General features: G+C 43.4%; 1 protein-coding gene across 1 annotated transcript in view; it reads left to right on the forward strand.

Annotated features, from left to right (window-relative positions):
- SUMF1 (sulfatase modifying factor 1) overlaps nt 1-12,132 on the forward strand; it is a 36,589-nt gene that overhangs the window by 14,334 nt on the left and 10,123 nt on the right. The window contains exons 4-7 of the mRNA XM_082004835.1: nt 4,787-4,869; nt 7,044-7,166; nt 7,879-7,993; nt 8,945-9,058. Of these exons, the coding sequence (XP_081860961.1) occupies nt 4,787-4,869; nt 7,044-7,166; nt 7,879-7,993; nt 8,945-9,058 (435 nt within the window). The remainder of the gene's footprint in view (nt 1-4,786; nt 4,870-7,043; nt 7,167-7,878; nt 7,994-8,944; nt 9,059-12,132) is intronic.

Below are 12,132 nucleotides of genomic sequence, written 5' to 3' on the forward strand. Positions count from 1 at the left end.
ATGGCTCAGAGGAGGAAAAATTGATGGAGATTTATGTGTATCTGCCTTACATGGATAAAATAAAACCCCATCCAAAAATTACGTTCTTCACTGAATAACTGATTTTTTTTTCTCATGTCCTGTCAATGCTGGCAATGAGGGTGTCCAGACCACTGGGTGTATTTCCCAGAGATAATGCTTCATAACTTCATTGCTTCCAGCCTGTGCACACATTGCTTTTGCAGCCAGGAGGATGCTTTTGCAAACTAAAGATGCTCAGTACAGTGCTCAACACGGGCTGGTTCAAACACACGGTAACCTATTAACTCGGCTTCTGAAACGGCAGTGCACATATCTGTCTTGAAGAACCCACTGCTTAATAAACTATTTTTGAAGTGATTTCCACACTTAGACTACTTTTCGCTCAGAAAATCTCTTTTCAGACAGTTGATTCCTAAATTGCTAAAGCTCTTACTCTGCAGTAACTTCTGTTTCTTTCAAATGTTTATCTTTACCTAGTGTATGCAGGCCTTATTATATTAAAATAGCATTATAGTGCTGTAGCACATCAAAAAGATGTTTGGTGCTACATGTCTGGACAACAGTATGAATTTCTCATTATCTTATGGGCCTGACTTAAGGATAAAGTTTACTTCTTTGTCATTTCAAGTGACTTGGTGCGTGTTAGAAATGCAATTAGAGCCAAGATTAGCAACTCAGTAGAGCTTATTTTTGGTAATTTTTCTAATACATAAATGTGATTTGAATTTGAAATTTGGGGCTAAAGTGGGGGTTGTTAATTCCGAACATGGCCAGTGCCATGTTAGGTACAAGGCTAAGACACATGGTTTCATGGTTATTGGCTGGCTTTTTTGGGTCTTTTTGGGTGTGTTTTTAAGGGTATTCCACTACGGCTTTTGCAGTACCGGTAACGGTGTAATGCTGCTGCTGCTGCAACTGACTTTCCTGATGTTCCCCCATTGTTTTTTTATGTATATTTAGGAGGAAATTTTCTTCAAGATAAATGTGAAGTAGTCTAAAAGTCTTGAAATCACGAGTTAATGGAGCAATTAAAGTTAGGATATCCCAGCCTACCTTGAAAAGAAAATTGAATACTTGAAACTTTGAGTTTTATGCAGGCTGATAGTGGGAGCACAGGCTTCAGTTCTGCAAATTGCTTCGAGTGGAAAACTTGCAGGTCAGAATTAACTGTTAGTGCATCTTCCCGGTGTTATCATATCACGTTCTCTTCTCTTAACAGCGCTACGACCCCCTGACAAGTTGGAACAGTGAGTTCCTAAAGTTTAATCCTGGGGCAGAGCGCTGGATCGGACCAAAACAAGCACTGAGCTTCTCCGCGTCCGAAATGTGCTTTGCTCCTAGAACTGCATTTCCTTGTAGATGAAGGCCGTGGTGTCGTGTCTGCGGGGCGGTTATCTTTAACCAGGTCTGTTACGGGTGATAGGCTGTGCTGTGAAGAGTTAACCAGAAGGAAGGAGGTGGTGTCCTCTAGTTCGGTACCTCTTTGGGATCCACTCAGCAGCATATGCTGCTATTTTTACGGAATGAAGCTGCTGCCAGCCTGCGGAACACATGTTTCGGAGTGAAGCATGAGAATGCTAAGCATTATGAAAGTAACTAAGCTCATTAGTGGCAAGGGAGGGCTTTGCTGTATTAACTGTGATGTTGTAATAGCTCTGTCTAATTAGCTCTTCTGCTAATTTGATTTAGAGCAATTAAAAGCTTTAAAGACTTCTGAGAAGTTTTTTGAAAGGACTGTGAATTTCAGGTACATGAGTTCCCCTTTCGGAAGGAGCATCTTGGTGCATGCTCACTGGTGCCTGTGGCTGACTTAGATTAGCTTCCAATTAATTATTGAAGGCTCTACGTCGTCTATCACTGTTATCACTGTCCTAGTACTGTATGTGTAACTCCTCTAAAGATCTGGGTGTTCCGCAAAGACTGGCAGCCATTTGGTGTTCGGCTCAGCAGAGCCAGAAACAGAAGATGTGCACACATAGTGCTCTCATGCGGAGAGACTTTATTTTTCTCGGTTTAAAATAAACCATTCTGATTGAAAGCATCTGCTTTTTCTCTGGCATAACAAAAATGTTTTCCAAAATTCAAGTCGTCTAACGTGTAAGTCTTTGCAGTCTCCTGCAGAGATTTTTAATTTATAAAAATGTGTTGTGCTTAGAAACATATCGGGATGAAATCTTACTTGTCATCTTTCAGATTCATGGAGAACCTTTAGCAAATGATACTGAAGCTCTCTTCTTTAAAGAGCTGGAAAATTCTAACTTTGGATGTCTGTCCTATCTTGAGTATAGATTAAAGGTTAAAGCTCAAAATATGCAAGGAACTGGTTAAATCACACTAGTTTTAAGCCTATTTACGGTAATATCTGTTTAGGAGTGTGGTCATTCCAAGGCTTTAGTGCTAGGAGAGTTGAGCTGAGTATTTCTCTGAATGAAGATACCATCTTTGGGTTTGAAAGCTCAGTAACAGCTGTAGTTTCTAGTAAGAGGTTAAATATCTCATCCTTTTTTTGAAAAGGGTGGGGGCTCTGCTTGTGGGGAGAATGTTCTTGGCTTCGTTAGACACTGAGCCAGACTTACGTGGTTTCTGGTGTAGATTTATATGCTTGTCATGTTAGGGAGATCGGAAAGCAGGATCTTTAAGAGATGTCATTATTTAGTAGTATGCCTGAAGGGTCCCATTTAGATGGAGAGTATGTGGACAGAACGTCTCAGTCATCAGCAAGCTGCTGAGAACAGTTTTATTTCTTTTGTAGTTAATACCGATGTCTTCACTGGCTTTGGAAGAGAGAGTGTCAAAAACGGCTGCATGTGGATGCCTTCTCCGCCTGGAGGAGTCCTGCGGCACGTTTAGGGGTTCCAGCGCTCTTGCCTAGAGCTCGCAAAGAGCTGTGGGCTCTTCAGCTGAGCTTAGGCCAACAACTCTGCAGCTTTAGTCCAGGGTTGCTGCTGATTTACAGTGAGCTTTTAGGTAAGGTACCCAGACGTATCCTCTAGGCAAAATCTGTACGGGATGATGGGATTAGAGTGAAAAGCTGTCATGGGAGCTTTTATAGCACAGATTGATCAGATGCTTTAAAAACAAGATCCTATGTCTTTGTGTATTAGCAGCACTTCTATTTCTTAGGCACTACTACTTACTTTCCTACTGAAACATTCAAATGAGGGATCTGATGTGTAGTTTGGATCAGAGTTTTGGTGTTTCTTTATATAACTTACGTTTGTCATAGATTTTTTTTTTTCTTTCACATATATGTAATTACGTGTTAGATGTTCATCACTGTTGAAGGATGCAGCTTCCTCCTAGAAGTTGCTCTTAAAATAGTTGGACCAGGTTGATGCTTTGTCTCCTGAGTACCAGCTTTCAGTGACCTTTACTTTTGGACTTTTCCTGTGAAGGATTTGGTGAGTTAAAGGATAATGTGTCTGGGCACAATTTCTACGAAGTTGGTTTAGCAGAATGATGAAGACATGTAAATATTCTGCTTCTTGAGTGGGGAAAGCTGAGGGGCAGCAGAGATGGCAGAAGTCGCAAGGTTGTTCTACAGGGCAGCATTAGAGCAGCATCTGGATCTAAGTCTAGGGCTAGCCAGCTGGGAGGTTGTTTAACTCTTAAAACCTTGGAGGCCTGTTTACTTCGATTTTTTGTGCATTATGGAAATTATCTCTGTAATAGGAGTATTTTAGAAACAAGCACTCAAGATGCTGGAAGAACCCCCAGCTACTGATGGTTAGCATAAGTGTTCTTTTTTGCCTCGATTTTCTGAAAGGACCCATTATTAAGATAAGTATTTCTAAGTGAATGTGAATCAGAATAGAATAGTTAAATGTGCTGTGCACTGACCTTCTCAGCTTTGAAGTAAGTTTAATAGAGAAATCCTTAATGAATATATCCCAGGAATAGTTCCTTGGCATTGTAGAACTAAGTTTGAGACTTTTGGTTGGAGAGAAGTACTTGATGCATTGTTGCACGATATTTTGTCTGCAAGCTTGGCTTGCTCAGCAAACCAAGTGGGAGGGAAAAAAAAGGCTTCACTTGACTCTGCGGCTCTTCTGTCTCCACCTTCTGGAAGCTGATAGCAAATAATTTAAGATCAGCTCACTGAGTTAATTAACTGGAAAGCAAATGTGTTGCAAGATGCTTGTTTTGACCCTAGTTAAAGGATGTTATCGGGATTTTGTTTTAGTTACTCCAAGACACTAAGTCTAGGGAGCAAATAATTGGGATGAAAACTCTTTTAAGCCAAAACTGTCTTTTTTTTTATCGTCTCTGCAGAATATGTCACACTGGAGTCAGCCAGGAGGTTAATGGTTTTAACTGTACTGTGGGCATACTGTTGTAAAAGAATAGAGTAAAACTGTACTGTTCCAGATGAACTCCTCCAGCCGCTACCGTCTGAGTGTTCTTGGCATAAAAGAGGTGAAGAACTGAGAATTTCTGAGAGGACAGTCTGGTCCACCACAGGTAGTGTGCTGAAGGCTGTGCCTTTGAAGAAAATAAACTACCTTGTACCAGACCTGCAGGTGAGAAAATGTAGAAGGGAAGGCGAGGTGGCCAGAGGGCAGCGCTTCAGCACAGTATGCTCAGGACTTGGTCTCCTTCTTGCTTGTCTGACCTTCTTGGTCAGAGTAATAGGTCAATGGGCTGCAGGCAGAGCCATGAGTAGTGAGTGCAAGCTTGGTAGCTTGCTGTCACACGGTCATCTTTCAGAACAGCCTTCACCTGGGAATTTAAGCCTTCTTCACTGGCTATTCTTGCCCCTTTTCAGGTTGCAGCTGCTCCCTGGTGGCTGCCCGTGAAGGAAGCCAACTGGAAGCACCCTGAGGGTCCTGACTCCAGTATCTCCAACAGGTAAGCCATAAATGACCATTCAATCATAATACACCAGGAACAGGGGTGCTAGAAAGGGTTTTTAGTTAGTAACTTGCTTGCTGCAGCTTCTGCGAATATTTTCCCGTCTGCGTGCAATATGCAGTGGTCATATGGTCAATGACGTTATTTCAAAAAGGTCTATAAGCACTTTCCACCCGAGGGAAGAGAGACCACACTGAAATGTCAATAGAAAACAGGCTGAAGCACATCTATGTATCAGCAGTGAAACAGTAGATCTTTAGAGGGTCAGTAACTTTAGAGCATTCAGTGGAGATCTGGTTTTGGAGAGAAAAACTATATACTAGCTGCATGCGTACTTGGGAGTCTGTGTAGCCTGTCCTCCGTCTGGGATTTGAAGGGTTATCTCTCTGGCAGCAGATGACTGAAGAATTTTGTGCTTTTTTTATTGTGTTCTGACTTTGTGATCTGATTATTGTGGAAAAATCAGTCGCGATTATCTAAAAGTCCTAAATGCTTTGGAAGACCGTACTTTTTCTTAACAGCCTGCAGTTCGTGCCAAGCTTTGCTAGCATGAACCCTGAAACTTGTTGCTCCATGTCTTTATCCAGTCTCCTTCCATTCTTAAGTGGAATGAATTTTATGCCTAGAAAATGAGAAGGCTTCATTATTCTCAGGTGCTTTTTATGGACGCTGCAGAACTAGCCCTGGGCTGCACATGCTGAAAGCCATTGTTCAGTCATGTATGTTACTGTATGCTTACTTGGATGTGACTGTCTTCATTTGGGACCTCTTCCATTGCAGCTCTTTCTCTCACTAGGCAGGTGTTAATGAAGTTGGCACTAGCTGCCTTAGTTGACTACTTAAAGTTTCAAAACTGCTGTTTGAAATAAAGTCAGGCTCTCTAGCCTAGATCTAGTAGATGGCTGGCATGTTTTTGAGTCCTCTAAGGACAGGGCTGTGTTAGTGTAACATCATCTGATGGCTGAACTGCTTAGTAACAAGTCCATTGTCTGTTCTCCAAGGGCAGTGAAAGAATTATCTGAGGCAAAAATAGAGATAGTATCAGGAGGCGTTGTTGGGGGGAGACAGAGGAATTTAGGTCACAGTCAGCGGATGAGAGTTGGAAACCTGCCATGTAAATCTGGTCTTGTAGAAGTGTGGTGCAAACCTGGCCTAATAAAACTGCTGGTGAACTCGCCCCACAGAAGTAGCCGCATGGGCCACCAGGCATACGCTGGCTGGTTAATTGAGGCAGGAAAGATAAGTTAACAGGAAGTCTTCTGGACGAGTACCCTCAGCTCTTGAAGTATTTTAGTCTATTAGAGGCTTGACTGGGGAGAATCCTTGTGACAAGAATGACTAGGCATTTCTCCTCGTTTTCTGGAAGAAGAGACTAGGATTATAAGGGCAATGCTGGAACCAAACCAAAGGAAATATGGGAGCTTTTGTGTAAACTGTGGACTGTTTGCAACACCCAAAGAAAAAACCTTTTTTGTTAAATTTCTGCAGTTCACTGTTTCCTGGACTGGGTGCTGCAAAAGGTGATGTTGCTAACAGTAAGGACTCTCTTTTCATCCCACCTCTCCCTCTAAAACCCCCCAACTGACAGCAGAGAAAAACCTGCAGCAAAGGGAAGAGAGCACAGGGGAGTGAAGAGCGTTTGCCGTTCAACTGCAATGTCAACTCTCCTACTGAGGATCTTGGCTTCTTGTTAAGATACCGTTAAACTAGCCTAGCAGGGAGTGGTAAAGCTGCAGGCCTTCGGTGTCTGCCTTGGGGTCTCTGAGCACCTGTGTTTGTGCAGAAGCCAGTTTATCGATAGATCTTCACTGGCTCCTGGGTGCAGCAGGTTTCTGAGGTGAGACAATGGGAAAGCACGAGCCACAAATGACTCTGTTAACCGTAGAGAGCTGTACGTAAAAGCGTGATCAAAAAACCAGAAGTTAATTTTTTTCTCTTCCTTGTTTTTCGCTGATGGCTGCATTTCCTTTCCAGTGTCTTGCTGTCTTTCTTTAAATAGCTGATTTTCTGTAAAAGTGACCTGATACCTTGTCCGGTTGTATCCGAATTGGGAACTTCCTCACCGTCTTTTGTGGCCATCTCTAAAAGAGTTTCATAAAGTGCTTGTGCTGTATAGCTGTGAGATTGCCTAGTTCTGCTGATGATCTTGTCCTGTTTATTTTGTTCCCCAGAATGGATCATCCAGTTCTTCATGTTTCCTGGAATGATGCTGTGGCGTTCTGCACTTGGGCAGGGAAACGATTACCGACTGAGGCTGAATGGGAATACAGCTGTCGGGGGGGCCTGGAAAATAGGTACTTGTCACAAATCTGTCCTCGATCAACGTTTACAAGCGGTATTTACTAGATAAGGAAGCGTTGTGTGGGTTTTATTACCCTCAGTGTCTCTTTCTTGCGTCCTATGCACATCTGTGGTAGGTATAACAGTGCTGTACTCTGAAGAGACTCCTTTAGGTAAGTGGATTTCCCTAAATACCTAAATGGTATGTCGTAATCTGAACTCTGTAATGGGAGGAGAATGCAGAGAGCCCAAGAGAGCAGGAGCCGCGACGAGACGCCAAGACACAGGACTGCTGCTGTTGCAGGAGATGAAAGGTGTAGCGAAGGACCGTAGCGCCAAGGCCGAAAGGGTTGCGAAAGAGCTGAAGAAGTGAATAACTACATCACAGCAGCTGTAGGGCCCCGGGATCCACCTGTTACCTGGCTGTGGGCTCGGGAAGCGGGGTGACTGACGGGCCTAGGTCTTCTCCATCCTGGGTCCTGGGCTACACCGTGCACAGGGCAGTGCTGCCTTTCCCTCCTCCGCGTGTACATTGTCCTCGCAGAACCCCCGCTCGCCTTGACAGCTTGCGAGGTGTTGGTACGAATGGAAAAACTATAACAAACATTTCTCCAGGGTAAGGTGGGGAAGAAGGGCCCTGTGTGGTGTTTATACTTTTTTTTTTTCCTCACTTCATTTATTTAAAAAAAAAAGATTTTGACAACTGTTCTGTATGTCTTTCAACAGACTTTTCCCATGGGGCAACAAGCTTCAGCCAAAGGGTCAGCATTATGCCAATATCTGGCAGGGAGTGTTCCCAACTAACAACACTGCAGAAGATGGGTACAAAGGAACTGCGCCTGTAAGTGGGTCTGACAGTGAATTAATTGTACGGAAGTGAACTTAATCGTGCTGAAATTGAGGTCTGTGTTCAACACAATGAGCCATGGCTGTCTTTCATTCCTCTACTCTTTCACCTTTAGATTTTTAAAGTTGCAGTATATTTCACTGCAGGCTTGAGTACCACCAAGGGACACTTTTTAAAAGCTAATTGGAAAGTGAAGATTACCTTAATTTTAACTTTTGGTTCCTCTCAAATTGACCTCTTTTCTCCCTTTCCAGTCAGTTTTGAGTCAGATGCTGAAATACTTTCTGCTTGCACTTTTGGCATTACAATTTTTTGCACTTTCATTTTTTGGGTAGTTGTTCCTGAGGCACAAAAATAGTGCAATAGTTTAAAAGAAATGAAACATCCCGTTTTTGAAAGGTTGACTCCGTCTATGGCAAACAATGGGGTGGAATTTTAAAGGCAATTCAGGATGTGAATGAATTATTAAATGGTAGTTAAGGTAAGTCCAAAAAGTTTCATTGGCAGAGAAATCTGCATATGCATGACATGACAGTCACTCTTGCATTCTTTTGTTGGGAAGGGGAATCTGGAAGTTGTAAGCATGGGCTTGGAGGTCAGATGACTGATGCTATGTACAGGTCTGTGTGTGTTGGTCAAGAAGTGTCTCTCTTTAGAGGATCAGTCTCCAAAACCAGTGAGAAGGTGCTACGGGCTATATTGCAAATGTGGAGTTGAGAACACTGAGGATGTTAATAGTTAATTCTTTTGTTCCATTTTATTTAAAAGGAGTATGTAAAAGTGTTAGAGATCTGTACTGCTGATTTGGTGTCTGCTTTGGAGATGGGAAGGCAGAAGCTCCTGATAAAGACAAATACACCTTCAGCAGACTGGTCTTAAGGATGAAACACCTTACTTCATGTGGAGGTTTACAGAACTGGCACTTGTGTTCTGTATCTTGCATAGGTCACCGCCTTTCCTCCCAATGGATACGGCTTGTACAACATCGTAGGAAATGCCTGGGAATGGACGTCTGACTGGTGGGCTGTTCATCATTCAACAGATGAAGTTCGCAACCCCGTAAGTATTTTATTGGCATCACATGAAGTATAGAATTCCTTCTTGCTGCTCTGATCTGGTTGCCGTCTGAAAACCGACTGTTCTTTGCTCCTCTCTGCTGTGTCTGGGGTGGGATGGGCTGTGTTCTGGTGAATTGGGAAGTATCACACCACAAGTCATCAACTCTGGAATTGTAGTGCTGTACTGCAACTTTATTCAGGCCTCCACCGCTGGTTAGCAGCTGAATGCTTCCAAACTGGCATCGTATAACACGAATCAAGAACTCGCCAATCCAGTGGAATTACTTTAAATAAAACAAACAGGAAGGTGTTTTCTTCGTTTATGTCGCTACAAGCTGTAGTACTCTTCCCCACCCCCAGGTAGAGAACAAACTGGTGTGAGTTACCTTTATGGCTTCTACTAGCTTGTTTAAAACTCAACATGCAATAAAGCTGAAGTTTATGGGGAGAAGTAGCTTACCAGGCTTTGAGAGGTTAATCTTTGGTTTTCTTTGTGGCAGGCAGAGAAAGAGCTCCTGCAGGGTAAGCTTTGTATGTGGGGTTTCTCATGCAGTATCTCTCAGCAGATTCAAGTTCTAGCATTACATCTCCTGTTCTCTCATTGATCCAGGATGACTAAATCTGAGAAAAGCACTGCTCTGCTCTCAGAGCTTGTTTTGTTCAGACACAGTTGTCTATAATGAGAAAACCAATTAAACCTCACAGGGCAGGAGCAATCTGTTTGCTGCAGGATTAGAGTATCCCTGTGCTGTGGCCTCTTATGCTATGTGTAGTCTGTCTTTGGTACGCTGGACATAATTGGAGGCCTTTCTGGCAAGTCAGCAATTGGAAGTAGCTTGAGGAACTTGCTAAACTTTTTTTTTTTCCTGTTCTGTACATTGCAGAGGTTGACCTTCTGCACATTGCAGAGGTTGACTTTCTGCTGTTCTTCCAGGAGGATGTGTCTAGGAAGAGAAATCAGACTCATCGTGGGATCTAGGTAGCTCTAGATCTGTGCTAGCAGTTCTGTCACACTGATGGAGCATCTGGAGACCTCCTAACCCATACCAGTCACAGTGGCCAGTTTCAGGTTACTTGTATCCCAGTAAGATACCACAGGTCTCTCTAGTGACTTTAGCTCTGTCAGAGAGTGCGCTACATACATCCTCCCAGGTAACTGAAATGCTTGGCACTGTAGCTTTTTTTCTTGTTGGATTTAAAATAGGATGGACTGTTCTCTAATCTTTGCTGATAGGCAGTCTCGGTGGCCTAGCAGTGGCTAAAGAACCTCCTTTTCCTTTGGGACCTTGGCCATCTTGTATCTCCATCTACTACCTTTCTCACACGCTGCACGAATTCGTGTGATGTGGTTTGAATATTTCACAGTAGTCAAAATTTTCTGCCAGCTTCTGTAATTCGGCAATAATAGAAATGTGCTGCGTGAATTCTCGTGCGTGGATAAACACACCTGTCTCTTGCCGACACTGACTCACGGCTTGCATACATCCACAGCAGAAACTTATGTGGAACTTACACTTAGCATTCTTCAGATTATTAAACTGATTCTTTAGATTATTTTTTCCTGTTTGCATACTGATTGATTAGGAAAGAAACATCTGCTCTCTTGCAATCCTGTTTCCATTCTGCTGGATGTTTTATATGCAACTAAGGATACCGGGTTTTTTGTACCTTATGGATGGAAACAAGGCCAGCTTAAGAGCAATATTTCTAAAGATGAAGTGTTGAGTAGCTAGCAGAATGTGAATTTGCATGAAAGTGAAGAACAATAAACATAGCAACCTTGCCCTCGTCAGAGTAGGTGAGAACTGGTAAGTCAGGGGAGGAGGAAGGGAGAGAGCAAGGCTGAGCTTTCCGTTCCAGACCGTGTGGTCGCTGGCCATGGAAACTTCTGCTTCGCCCCTCTCTCTCCTGAAGCTTCACCTCCGTGCGCGGAACCTGTGCACCGTGATGGGCACAGGCTGCCGTAACGGGGGCAGGGGGCAAGGACCCCTCGCCCACCCGCACCCTTTCAGAGACAAACGGCGTCTGCGTCCTGGCAGAGTGCGCAGGTCGGGCGGTTCGTAGCATGTTGCGGTTGGCCCCGTTGCCTGACGGCTGCTCCAGTTTGTCCAGTGACCCCTCGGGGCAGGGAGAAGTGCACAGCTCTCTAGAAGTCTTCTTGCCTGGCAAGAAGTGGCAACACCGGGAGGAAAAATGGAGTAAGTAGGCCGAGTCTGGAGAATCGAAACGCTTCTGATGCTGTGTCTATATAGAACTTTGAAGTCACGGGTCTCAGGTCTGTTGCACCTAGGTGTGTTCTGGAGTTTTCTGTTTGTTTTTGTCTGTAGGTTAGGGTAATGTCATGTGCATCATTTCTTTAAAGAGATATCTCTTAAAGCCTCCGCGTCATCACTGGCGCAGTCTTAGAGCTTTTTTTCATGTAAGATGACTGGCTTTGGTAGGTGCAAAGCATGAAACAACTAATTTATGTGGAAGTTACTGTGGTAATAACGGAAAGGACCTCTGGGAGTCTTTATCCAAACTGTAGCTTTCAGCTAATCCATTGGTGCTACTTAACTTCATCTTACTTCGTTTTATGAAGAAAAAGAGATTTCTCTGCCTGTGTCAGCCTTCCCAACTTGTCCCAGTTGCACAAAATGCAGCTAGCTAGAACCGTGTGTTTTGCTGAACTACAGCTACTGTGGTACGATGCTTCGTGAAAAAACCTCCTTTTTCTTAAGTACCGCAGTGGTGCACCTTCATTAGAATGACTTATTTAAACGAGACATTTTGTGTTCATAATGTCAATGCAGCAGTGCTTCAGCGTTGGCTTAAGGTGATGTGAGAAACGAGCGTCGTGTGACTATCGCGCTCTGTCGGAACGTAAGTGGCTGTGAGTCTGCTTGGGTTTTCAAACTCCGCACAAACATTTTTGCAGATGCTTCAGAAAGTTTTTACAAACTAGGTGTTAACGGTGATGCTTTTAGGGTTTTTTCAGTGGGTAAGTAACTGTCAGAATTTAGTATCTGAGGCAGAGCACTTCAAAGTGAATTCCAAAGGGTTTTTCTGATTAAATGGATAAGGAAACTGAATCTC

The sequence above is a fragment of the Phaethon aethereus genome, assembly GCF_964289735.1.
Source record: "Phaethon aethereus genome assembly, chromosome: 11".
Lineage (NCBI taxonomy): Eukaryota > Metazoa > Chordata > Aves > Phaethontiformes > Phaethontidae > Phaethon > Phaethon aethereus.